This window comes from Anomaloglossus baeobatrachus, chromosome 4 (assembly GCF_048569485.1).
Source record: "Anomaloglossus baeobatrachus isolate aAnoBae1 chromosome 4, aAnoBae1.hap1, whole genome shotgun sequence".
NCBI classification, from domain to species: domain Eukaryota; kingdom Metazoa; phylum Chordata; class Amphibia; order Anura; family Aromobatidae; genus Anomaloglossus; species Anomaloglossus baeobatrachus.
Genome location: NC_134356.1, coordinates 567,785,840 through 567,812,656, shown reverse-complemented (window position 1 = coordinate 567,812,656; position 26,817 = coordinate 567,785,840). Strand labels below are relative to the sequence as shown.

The 26,817-nt window shown below is 42.9% G+C and overlaps 1 protein-coding gene across 5 annotated transcripts in view; it reads left to right on the top strand.

The window, feature by feature from the left end:
• Positions 1–21,858, top strand: part of MEGF11 (multiple EGF like domains 11) — a 789,316-nt gene extending 767,458 nt beyond the window's left edge. For 4 of the 5 annotated variants that reach the window (XM_075346053.1, XM_075346052.1, XM_075346050.1 and 1 more), the window contains 2 exons: positions 1,611–1,817; positions 20,484–21,858. In XM_075346053.1, the coding sequence (XP_075202168.1) occupies positions 1,611–1,817; positions 20,484–20,647 (371 nt within the window). In that variant the 3' untranslated portion in view covers positions 20,648–21,858. The remainder of the gene's footprint in view (positions 1–1,610; positions 1,818–20,483) is intronic. The other variant, XM_075346054.1, reaches the window with a different exon arrangement.
• Positions 21,859–26,817: the final 4,959 nt, after the last annotated feature.

Sequence of the window (26,817 nt, the reverse complement as noted above, 5' to 3'; positions counted from 1 at the left end):
AGTATTTCATTATCATTAAAGGGTAAGTGAATTAAAGAGGTCCAACCAGCAATATTTTCGTATATAAACTAAATCCAGTGCTATACTGGCACTACCATGCTGATTCCAAACATACCTTTAGTTGTGAGATCGGATGCATAGTTTCTGAAATATAGGCAGGTAAAGTTTGTGAAATGCACTGTGATTTGATGAGAAGTGCTACAGAATATCTAATAGTTGGGTCGGGTTCTGCTAATTATTCCCACCTGTCTGCCTGGTCTTCCTCCCTCCTTCCTTAACCTGTAATAACAGAGACAGTGGGAGGAAGGACAGGCAGGCAGACAGGGGCGGGAATAACTAGCAAAACCCAACCCACTTATTAGATATTCCGTTGCACCTCTCATCAAATCACAGTGCATTTCACAAACTTTACTTGCCTATACTTTAGAAAGTATACATCTGATCTCACAACTAATTGTATCTATAGCATCAGCATGATAGCTCCTATATAGCACTGGCTTTAGTTTATATATGAAAATCCTGATGGTTGGTCCTCTTTAAGGACTGCTTTATGAAGGCCTAGATAAGGCAACATAATGCACAGAGCCTCTATGCATCTCTTATGTCACATCCTGGGCTCCGGCTGCAGTCATCACTTTCTGAGGACTGTAATCATTTATAATATATCTCTGTCAAGTAATTCCCATTAATTTCAGCAGTCTAAAAAGGGTTGTCCACAATTTTGATATTGATGACTGACTTAGCCTTGTGATAGGTCTTCAGTATCAGATTGGTGGGGGTCCAACAACCAGCATGCCCACTTATCAGCTGTCACCAGTTCTGGCGGATGTAAACAGTGAGTGGCACAGCATGGCTCCATACACTGCGTACTGCCCCAGATGCTGAAGCTTGGCTTCTATTCACTTGAATAGGACCTAAGTACAGAACCCGACAGCTGAGACTGTGTATATTGGGAAATTATGAGAAATAGATATTGGCTGAACAAACCCTCAGCTGTGTAAAGTTTACAAGCAGCTTAAGTCAGTAGAATAACTTTAAACTCCTGGGACCCAATACAAAATCTGTAGAGCCAATACTCAGGGGTGGACATATCATTGATGCAACATGTGTGGCCACACAGGGAACCTAAGAGGTTGGGGGGTCCATTTCTACCTCCAAAGCAGGTGGAATGAGGCATTGTGATGAGTTATTGGACTGATTAGGGCCCATATACTGTCCTTACACAGGGACCCTCTTCTGTCTGTGTCCACTAGTGGGTACAACTGCTACTTTTTCCCCTCCACCATTTTAATGTCGCCCCTGCTGTTAGCTAAGAGTATAGAACAATATTATTAAATGGATTATCTGCCCTTTTGTCACATGCTCCTGCATGACACACTTCGGCCACACAGGGTCATTCTTTAGGTAGTTCTGTCCTTAACGCTCTGTAACAGATTCCACCCCCCCCCCTAACATCCTCCATATTTTTGCCCTCGACTTAACAGCTCTTATAGTGAACATCTGTTTTTAACCTTTAGGGCTTCCCCCTTTCCTGCCATTTTTCCTGCTGCCTCCTGAGCTCCAGTCTCTTCCCCCAGATTTTTTTGACTTGTGTTTGTTGCTTTTTGCAGATTGTTTGAAAGAGTCAGGGTGCAGCTCCAGCACCTGCTCTCTGAGCAGCAGTGAGAACCCTTATGCCACCATTACAGACCCCCCCGCGCAGCAGTCCAAACACTCAGAGAACAGCTACGTGGAAATGACCTCACCTGTCCATACAGATGCCCCATACTCAGATATACCACCCTCATCAAAACCTAACAAAAATGTATATGACGTGGGTAAGTGTCAGTTTCCATGCCAGCTGTACACGTGCATGATCCTGTAGCACCAGACTTGCTTGATGCCAGCACAGACCAATATGCATGACCAGCTGACAGACATTGCTTGCTACGTTCATCCAAGTGACCAAGTGTGCTCTTTCCCATTCTCAGATTGCATAAAGTGTATTTGATTTTTGCTCATCACGGCGCATGGTATACATAGCATAAGGGTAGACCCCGTAGAAACAATAGAATGTGGAATTCTTCTTTAGTGTGTTCCCATTATTATCTCTCTTGGAATGTGCTCTGACCATCAGGAAACCTAAATGGGTGCATTACCTGGCCAATTTAACAAAATGAGATAATAAATAGGCACTTGTAAAAAATTTTTATAGAGGAAACAGAAAGAGTTGTGTAAATTCAATCCAGGAAGAGTTCTACCATATTTTACGCTTTATAAGACGCACTGGATTATAAGACTCACCTAGAGGAGGAAAATAGGGGAAAAAATGTTTAATGTTAAAATGGAGGTTTGTCTTCTAATCCTAGTGTGTCTTAAAATAGTTCACCAGGGGGGAGCGGTGGTGGTGGAGCAGCTCAGGAGGGTCACAGCAGGCATGGTTGGTGATGCTGCGGGTTTGGAGGAGGGGGTGTCCCAGCTCAAGAGGGTTAGTGGATGGAGGGTTGGTGATGCTGTGGGTTCAGAGAAGGGAGTGTCGCAGCTCAGGAGGGTCAGTGATACTGCGTGCCTGGGGGTATTGCGGCGGCATTGATCTGCCAGTGCACTGCGGGCTCAATTGATCTGCCAGTGGTTGACGCAATGGACTTGGAGGCAGCGCATGTGCAGATTGGCCTCCGCGTCCATTTTCTTGAAGTCTATCGTGTCAAGTGACAGCAGTTTAATGGAGCTTGCAGCCCGCCAGCAGATCAATGGTGCCCACCACTGCGATACCCCCGGGCCCACAGTTATTGCTGACCCTCTGTCCTGTGACCCTCCTGAACTGCTCAACTGCAGTGACACTCCCCCCCCCCTCCTCCGAGCCCTCAGTATCGCCGAACCTGCGCCACCACCAGCATCCCAGTAATTCACATCCGGATTATAAGATGCATTCCCATTTTCCCCCCAGTTTGGGGGGAAAAAAGTGTGTCATATAATCGGTACTTTGTTTTTTGGCCCTTTTTCCAGTACATTTTTCCCCATTTTTTATATTATATCAGTGGTTTTAAATCAATTGTGGTCAGTTTGTGGTCTGTATATTGGCTAGTCTATGAACCCATAGAGTGATCATTGTGTTGTCCTTACTTCCACAATCATGCAATTTAAGCCCCATCATACCATGGTTTTTGGAAATGTATGTATAAAAAAATGTAGAGGAATTTACCCTCAGAAATACTTATGGAAATAAACAAGATGTAAACGGGGTTTTTTTTCTATAAATGCAATCTGCTATTACTCTCTGCACATCAAAACCCTGATCAATGTTGTCTTTTAGAAACAAGCTGCTTCAGGTGTCTCTTCCTGCTCCTTCTGAATCTGCCATAATATCCTTCATCCGGAGGACAGTTTCCTCTATTTTGTCTCTGAAAGAAAATGTCTGTGCGAGTCAAAATTTGTTTTTAAATTTTATGTATCCTTTCATTTTTGTGTTATGTATCAAATCTCAAGACCTAAAATGGATCTGTCACCAAGATTCACTTTACAAACTGCATACATTATTAAATAGATCTTTTATACTTGATGGGGATGTACTTTGTCAGAGCGCTCATTAGTCCAAGTTTATTCAGTCTCTGCCCACCCAGTCTGACAGGTGCAGCTTGTGCTGAGCAGTGTGAGATCTCATTAGGGAGGAGGGGCACTGAGGTGCTGTCACTCAGACTAGGTGGGAGAATATTGATTTTAAACTTTCAAAAAGGATTACACACTCATTCTGACATAGATTCTCAATGTTCACCAGTATCACTGGGTCTAATTTAATAATGTATGTAGTTTGTATTGTAAATTCTGATGACAGAACTGCTTTAAATTCCAATCGCGCCATATAAACTAAATAAAAATACATACATACAAAAATATCATTATAAAATAGCTCAACGTATGTATTTGAAATGGGGTACATATATGTAATAGCCATGTTTGTAAAAAGGTGAAGACTTCTATTACATGTGTTTTCCTTTATACACTCCCTGACAGACGTTCTGTCGCTTATCCATGTTATGTAAATAAAAGCTTATAACCTGACTTTAAATTCATCCATTGGTTTTAGAAATTACTCTTTTGAAAGCTGAAACCCTCCCAAATTTGGTTTAGGTTATGAAAATAAAGTTGCTGCAAAGCTGAAATATTGATCATTTAATGAACACAGAAAGGTCAGAGTTTGGCAAGACAAAAGTTTAGTCGCCCACAGAAAGTAATGTGAAATTAAAACAAATAATTAACTTCTAATACAAAGATATGTTGCATAACATTGGTTAATCAAGTTGTGGTGCTATTAGAGCCCTATTTAATATTTTGTGTGACTTCCATGAGCTTGAAGGACTGCATCCATGCGGTTCAACAATGATTCATACAATTTATTGATGAAGTCATCAAGAATAATAATTAATTAATAATAATTTTATTCATTTATATAGCGCTATTAATTCCACAGCGCTTTACATACATTTGCAACACTGTCCCCATTGGGGCTCACAATCTAGAGTCCCTATCTGTATGTCTTTGGAGTGTGGGAGGAAACCGGAGTACCCGGAGGAAACCCACGCAAACACGGGGAGAACATACAAACTCCTTGCAGATGGTGTCCTTGGTGGGATTTGAATAGCAAAGAATGCAACCTTACATGCCTCCTAGAGTTCATCTAGATTCTTTGGTTTTGTCTTCCAAGCTTCCTCTTTCATCCTACCCCAAACATGCTCAATGATGTTCATGTCTGGTGACTGGGCTGGCCAGTCCTTGAGCACCTTGATCTTCTTTGCCAGGAGGAACATTGTTGTAGAGATGGATGTATGAGATGGAGCATCATCCTGCTGCAGAATTTGACCCCTTTTATGATTGGGAATGTAAGAGGTAGCTAATACTTCTTGATATTTTAGGCTATTGATATTGCCTTCCACCATGCAAATGTTTTGCACACTCCCATACTAAATGTAACCCCAGACCATGATCTTTCCACCACCAAACTTAACTGTTTTCTGGATGTATTTTGGATTTATATGGGCTCTAGTAGGTCTCCTGAAGTGTGGTGTAATTCAACTGAAGATTCATCAGAGAAATCCACCTTCTGCCAGTTTTCCAGCGTCCATTTGTTTAGCAGGCTGTCGAACTTGGCAAATGCCAAACGTTTTTTTAATTGCCTTTTGTTTAGTGCTGGCTTCTGGGCACTGATTCGACCATGGAGGCCATTTCAAGACAGAATCCTACAAACTGTTCTAGTTGACACAGTGACTTGAGGTGACCAGGCCTGTTGGAGCTCTGCTGCAGTGGAAGAGGGGCTGGCTTTTGATTTTCTAACCAACAAACGTTCCTCCTGAGTAGTTGTGAGGTCTGCCGGACTTGAGCTTGCCAAAAACATCTCCGGTTTCTTCAAATCTTTTTTTAATTCTTTGTACTTGATGCTGAGACACATTAAAGGTGCCACCCACTATCTAATCGATCATTTAGTGAGCACAGGTGAGAATGTAAACTAGGATTGGGTGCATTATATGACAAGGCGACAAAACTTTTGTCTTGACAAAATCTGACCTTTCTATGTTCATTAAATGATCAATATTTCAGATTTGCAGCAACTTTATTTTCATAACCTAAACCAAATATGGGAGGGTTTCAGCTTTCAAAAGAGTAATTTATAAAACCAATGGATAAATTTAAAGTCAGGTTATAAGCTTTTATTTACATAAAATGGATAAGCGACAGAACTTCTGCCAGAGAGTGTATTAGGGGATCACATTTACAGCTTTTCGCAGTGGAAACCTATTTTCTGGATTACTGTATTTTCCAGATTATAGATCACACTTTTTTCTCCCCAAAACTGGGGGTAAAATGTGGGTGTGCCTTATGATCTGGATATGGCTTACTGGAACGGCGGTGGTGGAGTGGGGTCACAGGAGGCAGGGTCGGCGATACTGAGTGCTCGGAGGAGGGGGTGTCACTGCAGTGGAGCGGCTCAGGCGGGTCCCAGGATCGAGGGTCGGCGAGGCAGCGTGTGCCATTGATCTAACAGTAGGCTCATTTGAGCACGCAGTTCACCGGCAGATCAATGGCGCCTGCCACCGCGGCACGTCAGAGCCCACAGTATCGCCAACCATCCATCCACTGAACCTTCTGAGCAGCAACACCCCCTTCTCCGATCCTGCAGCATCGCCGACCCTGCCTCCTGTGACCTTCCTGAGCCGCTCCACCACCGCCACTCCACCCTGGTGAGATATTATAAGACACACTAGGATTGTAAGACGGACCCTCATTTTAACATTAAAAACGATTTTTTCCTATTTTCCTCCTCTAAATTTGTGGTACGTCTTATAATCTGGTGCGTCTTATAAAATGAAAAATATGGTACTCCCTTAGGAACTTGAGGTGTAATTTGTGTAATAGTGTTAGTATGCATTGAGTATAGTAGACATAGTGGCTCAGTGGCTAGCACTGCAGTCTTGCAGCGCTGGGGTCCTGGGTTCAAATCCCACCAAGGACACCATCTGCAAGGAGTTTGTATGTTCTCCCCGTGTTTGCGTGGGTTTCCTCCGGGTACTCCGGTTTCCTCCCACATTCCAAAGACATACAGATAGGGACTCTAGATTGTGAGCCCCAATGGGGACAGTGTTGCCAATGTATGTAAAGTGCTATGGAATTAATAGCGCTATATAAATGAATAAAATTATTATTATTATTATATCCTTAATACCCCTGAATACCTCATAAACCTGATGTGCATAGAAAAATCTGATTGATATGAAAGCTGCTGGACTAACACTTGTTTGTCTTAGGGAGGCCCCAAATTTATTAGATGATTTGTCGGGCCGCCTGAGATTGATGTTTGACTATAATATAATGTGTACTCTTGATGGGGAGTGTAATAAGCCTTCATGTCCTGCTTCTTCCCTCAACCAAATAATCTTAGATTTATTGCCATGGTCATTCCACCTGACAATCTCCATTTGAAATGTAGTTCACTAAAAGCAACTAGTTTTTCTCAAATTAGTTTTAAACTGAAGGCCAAGGGCGAACATATCATTGGTGCAGCCACACAGGGGTCCAAGGGGTTAGAGGACCCATTTCTAGCTACAAAGCAAGTGAAATTGTGCATTGTGATGAGTTCTTGGGCCTCAAAGGGCGCATATACCATTCTTGTACAGAGGCCCTTTTTATGTCTGTGTCCGCCAGTACTTCTGCGGTGTATCCCTTAGGACCCTTATTGTATTGCCTTAATTTTACTTTTTGTATTTGTTGTTTGCCCCTTATGGTATGCTGGCTATTGTCATTTAGATCACCACCGAACACATGTTGTGTTCCTGGCTGCCCAGAATTAGCCTCGCTCCAGGAAGATTGTTTCATCTCTTAGTTGTGTCTTTGTCCAAATTAGAAATAAATAGGAGGCTATAATATGAGTTGGTAAAAGCACCCAGTAGGGAGATTGGGGCTCTCACCTGTGTCATGATAGTAGCAAGCCGAAGCCAACCCCTGTTTGACAGAATCCTGAAAAGGACTCTAGGACTCTTGTGTGAATAAGATATTGTTAGGATCCCTTTATCAATACTCCTCGTGAGTCTGATTTCCAGCAAAACTCATCTTTCCTGTACTCCACTTTGCTGTGGCTTTACAACTGAGCTTCAATAACTAGGCACTGCAGAGCTGAGGCAAGCAGGGCTACGATGTGTTTTTTTTTTACCAGCTTCCAACAGACCAGTGTGTTATGATTGTGTAATCAACTCACATGGGATAAATAGGTAAATCACTGAAAATACTGTACCTGACCCAGCTGGTTCCTGTACAGACTAGAGATCAGACCCTGCTGTCTCTAGTGGTTCATGTGCGGGCTGGGAAAGACCTAAGCCCAGACTAAACAATGGCATCTCAGACCTATACTGCCTGAAGTGTCTTTGAGCCCTTCACATTTCTCCTAAAGAACCAGAGGGCAGAGTAGAGCGCAGTTTACCTACAGAAAGGAAGGAGTGCTGAGATAAGAAGAGATCCCAGAGTAAGTAAAAACAAACCACAAAATACCAAATTAAACAATTAAGTATGTACAATTAGAGTATGCTTCCTACTACCTAACTAGAAACAGAAGGCAAGTGCAGGGTGAAAAGCATAAATAGCAGAGAAGTAAAAACCTAACTGGTCTTTAACTGTCTGACATAAACAACAATAGTATGGCTGGACATCCAAATGAGAATATCACCAGCAGGAAATACCAGCAAGGGGAAGATATTTATAGCTGCACCAGAAAGATGATTGGAGAGACAAATGAGTAAGTGAAAACCCCTATTAACCTAAAAGACATATGCAAGGATAACAGGTAATAAATAATGATAGGCGAACCCGAACTGTAAAGTTCTGGACTCGTACCGAACACATAGTGTTCGTGCACAAGGTCCCGAACACTGGTTTTCCTGGGAAACCCATGTTACAGTTTGGGTCCAGGGGCTGTAAAAAAAGAGCACATTATTAAAAAGCATTGTGATTATACTTACTGTTCCAGCGACGCATCCTGCAGACCCGCTATCTCCGGGCCGCTTCTGTTTCCGGGTCCGATCATTGACTTCTGGCGGTATTCACTGCACTGCTCGTCACTCAATAGTCTTCAGCTGTTTTCGGCCATGTTCGCCATGACATCAGGGTTCACAAGCAGTGCAGTGAATACTGCCGGAAGTTAATGATCAGACCCGGAAGCAGAAGCGGCTGGGAAACAGCAGGTCTGCAGGACATGTCACGGGACCAGTAAGTATAATGACAATGTTTATTATTAACTATATTATTTTTTTTACAGACCCCCCTTCCCGCCCCAGTCCATAACTGTAAAGTCCAAGCTCGGGGTTCGGACGCAAGTTTGCGTTATCTCCGGCGCCAAACTCGGACCTTACAAAAGCTCGGCGAGTCTCCCAATCCCGAGCATAGGGGGATTCGCCCATCACTAGTAACAAACACCCAGGTGCGGTTATTGGAAGAAAAGTAAATCCATTTAGTCCTTTTGATTAGATGAAACAAAACATCTTAAATATTGTTCTACTTCTTGTTCATTCTCTGTCTGACGATTAGTCTCAGAATGATACCCTGAGGAGAACGAAAGCTTAATTACTAACCTGGAACAAAAGCTACTCCAAAAACTAGCCATAAACTTATCCCCTCTCTCAGAAATGATGTTTTTAGGAACACCATGTAACATAACAACATGAGAGATAAACATTGTAGCTAAACTCTTAGCTGTAGGCAATTTTGGTAGAGGAACCAAGTGAACCATTTTGATGAAATAGTCCACCACCACCCATATTACCATATTACCACCAGCATTAGACAAATCCATGACAAGAGTCCAAGGTTCAGACAGAACACTGTTAGGCAGAAGAAATCCTGCCAGGGCCAGCAAGAGACTTTAGACCTGGCACAAACTCGGCACTCACGGACATACTCCTAAGCATCCTTTTGAGCATTCTGCCACCAAAAGGACCTGGAAACAGCTCTCCAAGTAGCAGAGAAGCCAGGTTGTCCAGCAAACACAGAGTCACTAACTTTGTTAAGAAGGTCAGTACAAAGCGAGAACGGCAAACCCTCCAGTGCACTAATCTGAGCTTCCAAAATGTGCTTTCTGAGATCAATCCCCAGAGCACCCACCTCCACTTTTTCACTAAGAATTTTGACTGGATTTTTGTTCCTCAATTCTGGAACAAAACTACGTGATAAAGTATCAACTTTAATAGTCTTAACACCAGGAGAAATGTCACAGAGAATTCATACCGAGCGAAAAAGAGGGCCCAGCAGGCCTGTCTAGTATTCAAGTGTTTAGTGGCATTACCATAGAGTAAATTATTGTGATCAGTAAAGACCATTACTCCATGCCTAGCCCACTCCAACCAATGCTTCCATTCTTCGAAGCACTCAATAGCCAAGAGTTGTCAATCTCTTATATAGTTGCAATCTGCTTGTGAGAATTTCCAAGAAACACCCCCCCCCCACACACACACAAGTCTCAAGGTAACTGTCCTTCTTCAGTGACAGAACAGCACATATCCCCAGAGAAGAGGTGTCTACCTCAACCACAAAAAGCAAATCAAAATTGGGTTGTTTGAGGACTGGTGCCTTAGAAAAAGCTGTCTTGAGAGCCGCAAAGGCATCAACAGCCTCAGTAGACCAAGAAGAAAAATAAGTACCCTTCTTGGTCATATCAGTAAAAGGTTTGACTATAACTAAAAAGTTTTTAATGAACTTACTATAATATTTAGAAAAACCTAAGAACCTCTGCAAAGCTTTAAAAGGATTGTCCATTAGTTGGACAACCACTTCTCATTCCCTTTATTCACCCCAGAAAAATAAATAAGCCTATACTCACCTATGGTGTGGCCACGGTTCCAGCGATGTCTGAAGTCTTGTTCTCAGGGGCCACATGACATTGTTATGTCACATGGGCCATGCGACTAATCAGTGCTCAGCTTCCTTCACCCCGCTTCACATATTTGAGCAGGAAGTCCGTGCAGCACTTACTACCCCATCAAATGTTTGAAGGCAGGGAGACAGACACCAGGCTCTGATTGGTTGCGGTGTTCACGTGTCATGTCACATGGGCCATGGGAATGTAACTTCAGACATCGCTGGCCCCTGAGTTGAGCATAGGCTTATTTATTTTTATGGGGGCGAACAAGGGGAATGAGTAGGGGTTGTCGAAGTAGTGGGCATCCCCTTTAATATTAGTAGGTAGTACCCAATCATGGACAGCCTGTTTCTTAACTGGATCCATCTGAAAACATTTAGCAGAGACCAAATCACCCAAAAAGTGAATCTGCTGCACCTCAAATTGAAACTTCTCTAGCTTGGCGAATTAATGATTGTCACAAAGAACTTGAAGTACTTGTGGAACATACTCCAGATGTTCCTCGCAACAACCTGAGTAAATCAAGGTGTCATCAAAGTATATCACTACAAATCTACCCAATAAAGAAAAAAATATATCTTATGAAGTTCTGAAACACTTCTGGAGTTTAGGTCAAACCGAATGGCATCACTAAATTTTCAGAGTGACCCTAGGGTGTATTGAAGGCAGTCTTCCAATCATCACCTTGGCGAACACGTATAAGGTCATATGCCTCTTTCAGATCCAGTTTAGAAAACCACTTTGTCCCCGCTAGTTGGTTAAACAAGTCAGGAATAAAAGGTAGAGGGTAAGGATTACGTACAGTAATCTTAATAATTTCTATGAAACATGGACACAGCCCTCCATCTTTTTTCTTAAAGACTGGTGAGGTGGAAGGCCTTATGTGACTCTTGGAAGGACATGTTTGAATGTACTCTTTCAAGGCATCTCTTTCAGGAACAGAGAAAGTAAATATATGGGATTTAGGCAATTTGGCCCCTGGTATAAATTTGAGAGCACAGTTATAAGACCTATGTTGCAGAAGAACTTCACTTTCAGTCTCAGAAAAAACAATCATCAAAATCCTGAATAAAATGTAAAAGAAGAGATCTCAAAGATGCAAGGGATTTAGATAAACAATTGGTGAAGCAAAAATTTCCTCAAGACATAAATTTCACAAGTGTCCCAATTGATGGTAGGATTGTGTTTAACGAACCAGGGCATACCCAACACAATTTTAGCTGATAAGGAAGGAAACATCATGAATGAAATAGATTCTGTGTGCAACGCTCTCACTATAATGGAAACATTCTCAACCTTAGAAGTAAAATATCTTTGGGTAAGGGGAGATTATCAATTGCGGATACTTTAATAGGATGATGAGAGTCAAAACTGTGCACCCACACTTAATATCGAAATCACTGTCAATAAGATCTAAGGCAGAACCTGATTCAACAAATTCAGAGGTAGTTATAACTCCAGATTTGGTAATCAAACACTTGTAAAAATAACAAGTGGTATGTATATGATATATCCTCAAACCTCTAGAACCAGTTGTTCATGTATATTAATGAATCTTTGTCTCTTTACCTTTAAGAAATTCATTATTGTATCTGAAAAACTGAATCATCACAGGACCTGTTCGACCGCAGTATAAACAGAGATGAGCACGTGATCCAAGCTCAATTCCCTCCTTGGACTCTGCAGGCCCCAATTTGCATAGATTCTCCTGCCTCAATAGGTCACTGAAACTATCACTAAGATGTCTGTTCAAACGCACTGCCAGTGACATAGCTTCTTTTAGCGACAACGGGGAGGGACTATAAACCATCATATCTCTTAAATGGCTAGAAAGTCCCTGACAGAATTGACTGCAGAGATCTGCAGGACATTTTCACTGTCTGAACTGAAAGCAGTAGTTCTACAATTTATGATTTCCCTAAAGCAATCTGCTGATTATTGATTAAGCAACCTTATATGGGTTATCATAAATGAGCCCCATATCAGAGTAAAAAGTGCCAACTGAGGAAAAAGCTGGAGAATCCTCAGACGAAGAAAATGCCCAAACCTGAGAATCTCCACTGAGCAATGATAGAATAATTCCTACTAGTTGACTCTGTCCTCCGGATTAGGCAGGGCGGAGATGAAAATACAATTTACATGAAGAAAGAAAGATGGAAAACTTCGTAAATTGATAAATTTTACCTTAGGTTCAGAAGACACTTTTGGGGAGACTAAAACCTCTGTAGCGGCGGATAACACATGTTGTTGCTTGATGTCTGCCACCTCCAAGGACAAGGACCGTAATTGTGCGGCCTGGGTGTCCCCATCATTCATGTTGGATTCGTAACACACACAAAAATGGAGTGGGCCGGTTGTAATGTTATGATTGTGTAAGCCACTCACACGGGATAAATAGGTAAACACTGAAAATACTGCAACTGACCCAGTCGATTGCTCTACAGACTAGAGATTTGGGCCACACAGTCCTCAGTGGTTCCTGTATGGGCTGGGAAAGCTCTAAGCCCAGGCTAAACCATGGCAACTTGGATATATGCTGCTTGAAAGTCCTTTGAGCACTTTACATTCCTCCTAAGGAAGCGGAAGGCAGACTAGAGTGCAATTTACCTATAGAAAGGAAGGAATGCTGAGATAGGAAGAGATCCCGGAGTGAGGATAAATTAACCATGAAATAACAAATGAAAGGATAAAGTACATACTGCTAAAGAGTATGCCGCCTACTATCTAACTAGACACAGATAGTTACAGCAGAGTAATAAAACCTTATCTGGTCTTTCACTGTCTGGCATAAACAACGGCAGTATGGCTGGACAACCAAATGAGAATATCACCAGCAGGAAGTACCAGCAAGGGGAAGGTATTTATAGCCGCACCCGAAAGGTGACTGCACAAACAATTGAGTAAATGAAAACACCTGTTAACCTAAAAGACTTAAGCAAGGATAACAGATCATAAACACCCAAAGAAATGAATATCTGTTGTGGTTCAGTGGACAGATAAACCACCACAAAGCACAGGCTCAGGGGTTAAAACCCTAACGCATGACACAGTGATTTGAAACATCAAATTCCAATCTACTGATGCACATGACAAAAAAAGTATCCTCTACCATCTCAAACACAGCTCAGCCCTGCTTCTCGGTTCTGCTGTGTCAGTTATTGCCAGTTCCAATTTAACTCTATAGTGGAAGCAAAGCAGTGCAGAGTATGGGATTATTGAGATCTGCTAGAAAGCAGGCAACAGAGCAATGATGTAAAAACACACATGCAGCTATGTTGATGTAGATGGCAGAAGATAACATCCTTCAGGCAGAGTATAGGACCTTTCACTATAAAGAAGAAGAGAGTGTATTCTAATTGTAGACTTCCCTCCATGTTAGTTGTGGAGGCAGCACAGAGCTATGCTGGCAGGAGTCAGCTGAGAGAGACCACAGTGAGCACTGGAAGTACAGCAGGACAGATCTAATGGCATCTGAAGGGTAAATAGATACTGGAGGGGCATCCTTAAAGGGAACCCATCATGTGAAAAAGCACTATTAAACCTGCAGATGTAGGGTTAATCTGCAGGTTGATGGCAATCTGACACTGTGCATTCACCACAATCAGAGCCCCACTGCCAGGAGGAAATTAATTTTATACCTCCCGGCACCCTCGAGCTTTCAGTCATACAAGGGCCGGAGAGGCTTCAGTGCATGGTGAGTAGCAGCTGTAACCAAGCTTCCCCAGCATTAATTGACAGCCAACTCAGCATTGCATTAGCACAGAGCCGGCTGTCAGTCAATGCCGGGGGAGTGGTTGCATTCTCTCACTATGCACTGAGCGGTGGCTGATGCCGCACTAGACGCACCTCTATGACTGAAAGCCCAAGGTTGCTTGGAGCAATAAAGCTCATTTACTCCTGGCAGCAGGGCCCTCAGTGCAGCGGCTGCGCAGCATCAGAACATTATTGACCTACAGATTAACCACACATCTGCAGGGTTATAAGTGTAAATCAGGGCAGATTAAACAATAAGTTATATTGGCAAAAATGAACAATTATCTATCTTATTATAAGACCACATTGTTATGTTATGAAGCACCCTTTAAGGAAATGGTACACTAGTTTGTCTGCACTTGTACTAAAACATTTCTTGCCCTGCTTGGGCATGAAACTGTTCTCTGGATGCAGCATAGACATCAGACACTGGACACATAATTGCACATTTGCAGCTGCAAAAGGTCGGGGTCAGTGAAAGGTAATTGTGTTCAATTCAAAGGGACTAGTACATCCCTACGACTTGTATATACAGCAGTCAGGGCTGGCTCTGGTAGGGGATGGTCCCTGAAAGAACTAAAGCGGCCTGGTAAGACAGGCTGCATAGACTACAGTCACTTTGGGCCAACCCATGGGGAATCTGTATCCTAATTTGTGTGAACTTAAACTAAAACCTGCTGGGTCTGAAACTGCTCTCTGGAAGAAGTATAGAAATCATTTGGTCGACATGTTGCACAATCACAGATGCAGGAAAGTTTGGGGTTCGTATTAGGTAATGATATTCTCTACAAAATTACTGGTGCGCCCCTTTGAGTGGCACTGGATGATTCCTTGAAAACCCCCACGAGGAGGTTCCTTGGTAGGTCAGGCTGAAGAGCCTATAGTTACTTTGTGACGAGCCAGCCTATTGGGAACTCCTGGAGATTTGAGATTTTTCAGCCCAATTTAAAGAGAATCTGTCAGCAGATATTTGTTACCTCATCTGAGAGCAGCATGATGTAGAGAAAGAGATCCTGAATCCAATGATGTATCACTTAGATTACTGGGTGCAGCCATTCTGACAAAATCAGAATTTATTGATTTGGCCATCTAGCATAGAGCTGAGAGGGCTGTCTCCGCCCACACCAGGCCCTCTATAGAGATTGTACAAAGACAGTGAGGTGTCATTCAGAGGAAGGAGTGTACCAGACTGCTCTGTGCATAACATTGTATTCCATGTATTTATGTAACAAACAGCAACTAAACAACAGATCAGACCTTCAAAAGACAGCCATCCTTCAATTTTCTGTGTTAACCCTTACAACATGCCGTCTTCAGTTTACATAGCAAAAACCTGCTGACAGATTCCCTTTAAGGACCACAAATCAAAGCCTCTAATTCAAAACCTCTATTGAATAGCAATGTCAATAGTTTACCCAGGAGTTCCTCTTACAAACTTGGCAACAGGCCACTCTCTATCTCATTCTGCTTTATTAATCACACTTTTCTATATACTTTTTAGATGGAGGAATTCTGTTTGAGTCTGCTAGTAGGTTCAATAATAAATGGCCATGGAAGAACATGTTTTCTCCTTTGTTTTATGAAATAAAGAATTGTAAGTGGGTTGCAACTCAGTTATTTGTATGTAATGGGGATGGACAGCAAAACCAAGCAGAGCCCTTAGGTAAAAGTGGGGCTATTTCTGAGAAAAGCAACTTTTTTGAGTAATTTACAAGCCCTTCAATAATGTAGCCAGACTACAGGCGAAGCACTACCCAATACATGGAATTTGTGCTACCAATTTGAATTCCTACCAGCTATGATTTTCCAGCCGTACGATAGATCAACACAAATAGGATTTGGCTGAATACACAAGAAAAATGTCTGTAATAACATTAATTGCTCCTATAATCAAGGGAAGTCATAAAGAACCCAAACACAGAGGAACCTCTGTAGCAAATGAAAAGTTGCATTACCATAGTATAAAACGAAGATCATGCATTAATTAGCTTCAATGGGAAAACTGCAAATATAAAATGTGCATTCATTTTTTTTGATCTGGGCAAGCAGGGACCAAGTTGCTTATCTAATATATATCTGTTGTGGAGCATAGATATTTTACATGAGAGGCATCATCAGTGTGAATCTGTGGCCTACACAATATTAGATGAACGTTCAACCTAATAATGGGCTAATGGTGCCATTACTGAGGAATGGGGTTCAAAGCATGGTTCAAGATAGTAATTATTCCTAGTAAATCATGAGCCATGATATTTCCCTTTTTGTGAGGTCAGGCAATAGGTTGTATTGTCCAGGGAAGTTCCTTATTCTGTGACAGCCTGGCATTGATCTAGTAATATCTCAGCCAGGTATGATTGACTGCGAAACGCTGTGACGTTTCAGAAGAGAACTGCCATGGACAAAGACCACACTATAGACTACTTGGAAAGGTGGGTGGCTTCTCCTCGCCCACTGCCTTGTACTGACGGGTCTCTTGCTGAACAGAAAGGTCAACTTTTAAACTATGTCCAGCATGTATCAGCTGACAGGATCACTTTAAAGAGGACTTGTCACCAGGTCAAAAGTGGGCAGCTTGTGCTCTTACTTTATCGCCTCTGTTCTTTTGAGTATTCAGTGTTTTTTCTGTTTTAAATCCGTCATACGGTTCCAGATATACGTGCCTTCTTGATTAGGGCTAATTTTGATGGTCTTTTCCAAGAGGGCGTGACTCACAGTGTAATAATGCAGAACATACTAAAACACGCCCTCACCCCTTGTGATGGCCATAAAAATTAGCACCAAACAAAGGCCCATATTACTGACACCGTGTGGCCAATTTAGGAAAATAATTTAAATGAATACTCAGAGGAGCAGTAAGACTACAATAGGAGCAAAAATGGACCACTTTTGACCTGGTGACAGGTCATCCTTAACCCCACGGTTGGCTAGACTTCACCTGCCATCCTGCTGAATGATTATGCCCACCATATAGCCATTCCATGCCTGCACTTGGCTGCTTGCCAGATGTCATAACTTGGGACCCTTAGTACTCTCCCATGTCTTCCCCACTGACGCACTCCTATCGCTCCTCATTCGTTACTCTTTTAGCACTCTCATTGGTCCCTACATTGCCCATGCAGTACACCTTCCAGCTAGGAATTATATCCATCCAGTATACTTTGTAGGAATGAGCATAACCCAGTCAGTTCACAGTTCCTGGACAGACAGATCTCTCAGAGTATGGGCACATAGACACAGACCTGTCAGTCCAGGACAGCGGGCAGGGAGATGCCACCTGATACCCGCCTGCCCATCTAATGTGCATTGTGGTCTCGGTCCCCAATGGCTCTTAAAGTTAGCTTTTCGCTGAAGTGTTTCAGAGTCAAGCAAACCTGGCTGAGATAACAATGCTGCTGACAGATTCAGGTTCCCTTTAACAGTTGGCTTCCTATCATCACCTCTAGAGGGAGCCTTGGAGCTTGCTGCATACTGTACTATCTTACTATTGATTTCACTATGTAAGGGTATGTTCACACGATCAGGGTTTGCAGTGTTTTGGATGCAGCGTGTTTTTACTGAATCCAAAGCACTGTGTTGTACAGTACAAGCAGAGTATATGGGATTTACAGAAATCCCATGCCCACTGAAATTCTTTTCTCTGCAGCGTAAACTGACAGGCGGCATGGATTTTCGAGCTGCAGTATGTCAATTTATATTGCGGAGCCGCGAGTGTTCTCCACAGGGACAATAGAGCTAAATTCCGCAAAGGCCCAAACCCAGACTGTGGGCACTGACCGCTGCGTTCTCCTGTGGGGAGCACTCACGTCCCTGCAGGAGAAGGCATGCTGCATCCAGGACACGTTGTGTCCTTATCATGTGCATATACCCTAACAGTATCCAGTAAAACTCCAAGTGCCCTCTAGTGGTAGCTATTATTTTTAGAGTAACCATCATTTTAATTTTTATTTTAAAAATGTATAGAACACAGGAAAATAAACAACTTTGTAATATATCTTTCCAAAAAATGTGTTTCTTTCTCCTCCTGGATTGATCTTTCACTCTTAGGCGTGCTTTATACGCTGCGAGATCGCTAGCAATTGCTAGCGATGTCGAGCATGATAACACCCGCCCCCGCCGTACATGCGATATCTGGTGCTTGCTGCCATAGCGAACATTATCGGTACGGAAGCTTCACATGCACATACCTAGTCGCCGACGTCGCTGTGACCGCCGAACAATCCCTCCTTCAAGGGGGAGGTGCGTTCGGCATCACAGCGACGTCACCGCAACGTCACTAAGCGGCCAGCCAATAGAAGCGGAGGGGCGGAGATGAGCGGGACATAACATCCCGCCCACCTTCTTCCTTCCGCATTGCCGGTGGACGCAGGTAAGGAGATGTTTGTCGTTCCTGCGGTTTCACACACAGCGATGTATGTTGCTGCAGGAAGGAAACAACATCGTACCTGCAGCAGTAACGACATTATGGAAATGAACGACGTGACACAGATCAGTGATTTTTTATGCTTTTGCGCACCTAGGATTTACACATTGCGATGTCGCTACCGGCGCCAGATGTGCGTCACTAACGACGTGACCCTGACGATATATCGGTAGCGATGTCGCAATGTGTATAGCCCCCCTTATTTCATGGATAAAATCTGTACTCTGTATATTCAGTGAAGATAGATTTTCATATTACTTAGATAGATGACAGTTGGTGCTTTTAAAATTGAATGGAGAGGCGAAGGGTGGGGGATCTAGAGGCAGACACAGACATTCTGCTGAAAGTTCTACTGATATAACAGTTACTGTCCTCTATAGAGCTTTATTATACCAGCTGTTATCCTCTGCTGCAAGTTCAACTGAAACAACAATTACTGTTCTCTATAGAGCTTCATAAGCACCAGTTGTTATCCTCTGCTGCAAGTTCTCTTGAAACTACAGTTACTGTTCCCTATAGAGCTTTATAACACCAGTTGTCATCCTCTGCTGCAAGTTCTTCTGAAATAAGTTACTGTTCTCCATTGCAGTTTATAAGCACCAGCTGTCATCGTCTGCTGCAAGCTCTCCTGAAATGACAATTACTGTTCTCCATGAAGCTTTATAAGCACCAGTTGTTATTCTCTGCTACAAGTTCTCCTGAAACTGCACTTACTGTCCTCTATAGAGCTTTATAGGCACCAGCTGTTATGCTCTGCTGCCAGTTCAACTGAAACAACAATTACTGTTCTCTATAGAGCTTTATAAGCACCAGTTGTTATCCTCTGCTGCAAGTTCTCCTGAAATAAGCTACTGTTCTCAATAAAACATTATAGGCACCAGCTGTCATCCTCTGCAGCAAAATTCTTCTGAACCTACAATTACTGTTCTCTATAGAGCTTCATAAGCACCAGTTGTTATCCTCTGCTGCAAGTTCTCCTGAAATAAGCTACTGTTCTCAATAAAACATTATAGGCACCAGCTGTCATCCTCTGCAGCAAAATTCTTCTGAACCTACAATTACTGTTCTCTATAGAGCTTTATAAGCACCAGCTGTCATCCTCTGCAGCAAAATTCTCCTGAAACTACAATTAGTGTTCTCTATAGAGCTTTATAAGCACCAGTTGTTATCCTCTGCTGCAAGTTCTCCTGAAACTGCACTTACTGTTCTCTATAGAGCTTTATAAGCACCAGCTGTCATCTCCTATTTCAGTAATGGGGAAATTTGTATTCACTTAATGCAGATTTTATTCATAAAGTGACAATTTTTAGAATAAATGATCAGTCCAGGACGAGAAAAAAAGTAGATTTCATTAATAAGATATATTACCAAGTTTCTTATTTTCATGTATACAAAAACATTAAAACCACAGAATCTTTAAAGCTTTATCTATCCCGGGGATTTGAAGCTTTGATTTAGGAAAGTGGAACTCTGTCCGATATAAATGTATATTGAGAAATTAATCAGGAAGACATTTCCAACCTATTTAGATTGAAAACAAGAACAACATTGACGGGTGGACAATACATTGATTTTATGGTGCTGCTGCTGCCACCCACTTCTGCTGTGCTTGGTGATAGGTATCCGCCTGAACATACTCTCATTAAAGATTACAATGGTAATAGTCATTTTTACTCATACTGTGTAATGATAAATGACCTCTTTGTATCTCATCCTCCTCCTCCTCAGCAGGTAGCTTCTTGGATATTGTTGTCACCCGTATATATTGTGTCAGTAGCAGATGAGATTGCCATATTTTTCCCTGGCTTGAAGTGAAGAACAATGTAGATGGTTTGGGGTGGGGTAGGTGAAACCAATACATAGCAAGCTGAGCAGGAATGAGGAAGGGTGTGTTGTTATGATAAGGCTGTGTCTCATGTGCCGCTTGTCTCTTTCCAGAGCCGTCTCTCACCCTGCTCCAGGATGCCCAACACCAGATCCCCAACTACATGCAGAACCCTTACGACTTGCCAAGGAACAGCCACATCCCCAGCCACTACGACCTCCTCCCGGTGCGGCACAGCCCCTCTCACGGGACATTCTGGGATAAGCAATCTTTATAGAAGTACGAGGACAATGACGGAGAGCGCTCTCATTCTGCAATATGCCCATTCTGTGGGGGGCCGGCACCACTGGACATGTGCATGATGTCATTAGGAGACTTTTTTATACAAATAGGATGTATCTATAGGACAAGTCACTGTGTGTATATATATATATGTATATGTGTGTGTATACACTGTGTATGGCCAGATACCACTCATCCTCCTATAAGGTACACATGTGAACAGGGACTAGTCCAGCGATGAGTCAGCTTTGGAAATTGCAGTTTACACACAATGCCAGATAATATATGTAAATACATGTATATAGAGCAGCTTTCTCTAAAGAACTGTATATATGTCATACTCAGACAAGAACGATGAATGCGGTAATGGATTGCCGGTAAATACAACTCGGTATTACTTATTTATCAATATGAGCCATTTTCTAGTACCGTCCCAAGTTTATAATGGTTAAGGGGATGTGTACATGTTATAGTTAAAGCTCTAGATTGCAGCCATAGGTGCCCCATTGCTTACTGATGGTAATAATCCCATATTTTATTATAAAAATCATCTAATAATTTAATTTTCTATGTCCACTCCCAATGCCGTGCATTGCTCTGCTCATTCTGATCTTCCTGGTTCCTTTATAGAATGCTAAAATGGCAGATAAGCATAGTCGTAGAATGGAGAAAATGTAGCGTTACCAGTGTGTGACAAGTAACAATCCCTATGGGTACTGTAATGGATGTCATTAATAGTCGTCACTTTTGGACGTGCAGCATCTGTTAGGCCAAGATAACTTAGAATGGCTGAATGAAATATTTAAGACTCCACATGGGAGGACAACTCGGGGACTTATATTCTCAAGGTTCTAGTGTAAAATGCACTTTAAATAATGACGGGACGGTATATGCTACAGAGATAATCCATCTGGTCCATACACGATCAGTCATCTTCTGGTCACAGGCTGTTAATCCCTGAATGTGTCGCCTACAGATGTACAGTGCTGGGTCACTTGCTCTGCTTGAGAAAGAAAAGCTAAGAAAACGGATGGAGGTAAGAGTGTACGAAGACAGAGGGGGAAGCTTTCAGCCGCCTTTATGCACTAAGCCGCAATTTGCTTTTGTAACAAAAACATGCATCACAAAAACAGACCAAACTGACCAGTTCCAAAGAAAACTAAGCCACTAATTTACTGAAAATAAAAACAGAATTTTTATCCTTTGCCTCATTCAATCCCTTGAATTTTTATTTAATTCTTTTATAATGATACGGAATTCACTGGGCCTGACAAGCCGGGTTCTGTATCACAGCGGAAACGTAAAGGTAGGTAACATATGGTCATTCTATACTATGTAATAATGCCTAAGGCCTCTTTCACACGTCCTTGTCTCCGGTACGTGTTTGGTCCGTTTCCTCACGTACTGGAGACACGGGCACAATTAGACCCATTAAAATCAATGGGTCTGCGCTCACGTGCGTGTTCTGCCATGGACCGTGTGTACGTGTGGACCATACGTGTGTCCATGTGCTCCACACGTCAACATGTCCGTTTTTCTCCGGCATCACGAGTGTCACATGGAACGCAAACGGACCACACGGAGGTGTTCCGTGTGACACGCGCCGGAGAAAACACACGTGTTTGAGAAAATAAAAAAAAACTTTACTCACCTTCTCCAGCACTGCTGTCTCTGCCGCTGCTGTCACTTGCTTCCGACCGCCGCTCATTATGCTCATTAAATATTCACTTCACTGCGGCCGGAAGCTGCAGCAGCGGGGAGTCGGCAGGACCGGAGGATCAGCACCATAGACAGCGACGCCACGGACAGATGAGCAGAAAGTTCCCGTTCTCCGTGTGTTTTCACGGAGAACACCCGTAGGCCATAAACACGGCTCCCGGAGGGCAAAATGCACCTCTGACACATCCGTGAAAAACGTGCGTGGTTTTTCACGAACGTGTGAAAGAGGCCTAAAGAAGTGTAACCCCTTCCATATCTTATCAGCAAGGTCTGGCCAAATATATTTAGAGGGCTGTATAATCTTACTATTGACAATAGGTGGGAAATTACGTAAGTATATTATACTACAGAACCTCTCACTAAAAGATTGTTTACAGACATGACTTATTTGTCAAAGACATTTTGCAGTGGATAGATTTTTATGCACTGCATAATACACCACCGGAGTCTGTTTCAAGGGGATATGTCATCAGAAAATGACCTATTATTTAAATCAGGTTTTTGTATTACATGTACAGTACTTCTCAGGTTATGTTCACACTTCCGTTGTTTTGCATCAGACACAATCAGTCGCCTTAAGGAATTACGGTATCCTGCAAAATATTTTGTAGGAATCCGTTTTTTCCCCATAGACTTGTATTAACGACAGATGGCCTTGCGTTCTTTCCACCGCGTGACGGATCAGTCGTGGAATGACTGACCATCGGGTGGTAAGAACGCAGAATGTAATGTTTTTTGGAGCAGCAAAATAACGCACTCCGCAGGTGTCCGTCGACAACCATCAAGGGCTATAATGGATGTCTATGGTGCTGGATTCCCACATGTTCTACTGAGCATGCCCAGCATGTCTGGCATTCCCATTGGGCTGTCCCAAACTGATACGGATCACGACGGATCCGTCAAAAAACGGACGCACAGCGGATATAACGGACACGACGGATCAGTTTTTCACAGGATTCCTGTGAACGGAATCCTGTAAAATAACACACCCTCTGTGTCATTTGACATTTAAAAAATGACGGATCCGTCGTTTCGTCACAACGACGGACCTGATGGATTTAAAACAACAGAAGTGTGAATGTAGCCTTAAAGGGGTATTCTCAAGTTATTAAATTGCTGTCATGTCCCCACCGGAGTCTGCTCCTGCGACTTCTGCTCCAATCGCCAGGCGACGCCGTGTTCCCACCATGGATAGTGCTGGTGATGGGAGAGGAGTCGATGCCCATGGCTCTGCTGAGCACAGGCTCTGCTCATCCACTAGGCTGGGTTTTCCTGGAACCTGCAGTACCACTGGCTGACTGTAGGTGGCGTGTGTCTTCCAGCTGAAGTTGCCAACATTCACCTGCAGCCAATGGGAAGACACCACACCCTTCTTATTCCCCCTCCTGTCACATGACCACTGCCAGAGATAGTTCTGTACTCCTGGCTCATGTGCTGTTTGTATTTTGATTCCTGTGCGCTGACCTTTGCTTGTTTTTTGACTACCCTCCTGCCTGTCGTTTTTGTACCTTGCTGCCAGTTCCGGATTTGACCTCTGCTTTGTCTCCTCACTACGCCCTTGCCTGAAGATTCTGTTCCTGTTTAGCATCTCCTGGTTTTTGACCCTGCCTGACGACCACGGACTACAGCCTACCACAGGTAGTGGTCTCTGGGGCTCTGTGTAATTCCAAATCCCTGTATAGGGGTAAAAGGGTTGCAGAGTTCTTGAGGTTCTGCCTTGTGAGCGGCTTTTCTCTAGACTCCCCTTACAGCCAATCTGAGTCTGTAGCTCCAAGCAGGCGTTACAATTGCTTTAATTAGAGAGCATGGAAATAAGAAAGTTTGCAACTGACTTGCTTTTCTATCTGCTGTCATTTTCCTGCATTGAAAGCTTCTATTTTACATAGCGTACAGCTGGTTTCCATGGATCCCAGATTCTGGTGCCCGCCCAGATCCTCGTCAAGTGTTCAGAGTAGAGACATTCCAGGAAAGAAGTTAAAGGGATTCTGTCACCAGGTTTTTGCCACCTAATCTGAGAGCAGCATGATGAAGGAAAAGAGACTCTGATTCCAACTATGCATCACATACTGGGCTGCTTAGTGTAGATTTTATAATAATCACTGTTTAATTAGCAGGAGATTACCATTAGGCTATGTGCGCACGTTGCGTACAGTCACTGCAGAAATTTCTGCAGCGATCTGAAGAGCACACGTGCGCTTCAAATCGCTGCAGAAAATGTCCGTAGTGAAAAAAAAAAAAAGCCGATTCCATGCGCTCTGCCTGCAGCTCCTCCCATAGACAGAGCAAGGGCTGCAGGCAAAGCGCACGGAAGAAGTGACATGTCACTTCTTAGAACGCGCACTTCGGGCAGCAGCCGAAGCGCTGCGCTCTAAGACGCCACGTGCGCACGGCTCCTGCATAATCTTCATAGATTATGCAGGGGACGCAGGACGCATGCAGTTACGCTGCGCTACAAAGCGCAGCGTAACTGCATGTAATTACGCAACGTGCGCACATAGCCTTAGAGGACTACTTGGAGTGCTGCCAGGTAGTCCAGCAGATGCATGGGCCTGTAACCCTGCTCTACATTCAAATAACTGCTAGATCTGCAGCAGTGACTTTATCAAAATGATAGCATACAGCTCAGTAAGTGACACATCGCTGGAATCAGGGTATCTGTCTCTACATTATGCTTCTCTCAAATGGGGGAGCAAAAATCTAGTGACAGTGTCCCTTTAATTCCTATCATCTCAGTCATCTTGTCTTCAGCCCATTGATTTCTACACAGTAGTTAGCTGCTTATCTCCTCCATCCTCACTTCCTGACAAACTGTTGTCATCAATCCTGTAAAATCACAATCCCCGACACCTGGAATCATGGCTCTCACTGTTCCAAGTCATGTGCTTGTTCAAATGCACTGTTATCTCAAAATGTAAGTATAGTAGTATAGTGATTGTGTACACTACAGAGCCAAAGGTTTTACAGCAGAACGTGTGCTGAGCTTTACAGTTCTACAAGTAATCATCAGAATTGTCACTCAAGGAGCAGTGCCCACACCCCTCAGAAACTAGGAAATGAAAGAGACTAGAAAGTTTTGTTCTGCTGGAGAAACATCTTAAGAATAACCCTTTAAATAAGATATCCCATCAAAATTTTTATTTAGAATTCAGCACAAAAAAGTCAAGGAATACCACAAGATAAAAAAGAAAAGTCACTTCAAGATATCGCCACAATCATAAATCGGTGCAATAGTTCTCTAAGAAGTTTTCAGCAGGCTCACTATCATCAGAGGCAGATTTACAATCACTGCAGCTCATAAAACACTATCTACCCCAATCACAGCAAGTAATGTCACAACTGACCCCTGTCTTCACAATGACCCTTGAATACTCATATTACATGCTTCAATACAAAAGATAGTGTCTGTGTCAGTCTACTAATGGACATGTGGATTTCCTGAAAGAAAAGGAAGTTTGAGCCTAGAATTGCCCCAGTGGCCCATGTGGAATTTGCAAGCTTTTTTTAACCAGTTCAAGATCAGTCTATTTACCCTGTTCCCGACAAGTTGCATTTTTGTCCCTTTTTCACGCTTTGGTTTAAACTTTTGGTTTAAAGAGCTATGAAAAAAAGAAAATTCTAATTCAGATATTAAAGCAATTTTTACATCCTTTTTTTATTAAGGCTAAGTTCACACATCCTGTGTTTTGCATCAGTCACAATCCGTCGCCTTGGGGAATTACGGTATCCTGCAAAATATTTTGCAGGAATCCTGTATTTCCCCATAGACTTCTATTAGCGACGGATTGCGACTGATGACCCTGCGTTGCATCCGCTGCGTCGCGGTCCGTCGTTTTTGACTGACCGCCGAGCGGGGAGCAACGCAGAATGTAACGTTTTTCGGGCCGTCAAAATTAACGCGCCGCGCAGGAATCCGTCGCCATCCGTCAAGCTTGTAATGCATGTCTATGGTGCTGGATTCCGTCGTAATCCGTCTTACAACGGAATCCAGCGCAGGATTCCGTCATGCTCTACTGAGCATGCCCAGCATGCTTGGCACGCCCACTGGGCTGTCCCAAACACAGACGGATCATGACTGATCCGTCAAAAAACGGACGCACAGCGGATGTAACGGACGCAACTGATCCGTTTTTTCACAGGATTCCTGTGAAAGGAATCCTGTGAAAAACACATCAGTTGCATCAGTTGACATCTTGAAAATGACTGATCCGTTGCTGACGGACCTGACGGATTGAAAACACAGGATGTGTGAACTTAGCCTTATACATGTGGCTTCCTTTTTATGCCACTATCATATTCTTTCTTTCTATTTTTGATATCAGTGGAGAAATAAGGGAAGTAAGTATCTGTTTTTCACATAATTTTTTATTACCACACTGGACCACTAAAATACATTTAAAAATGTGTTCCCCATTCTGTAACAACTATTTTATGTATTGGACATATTTT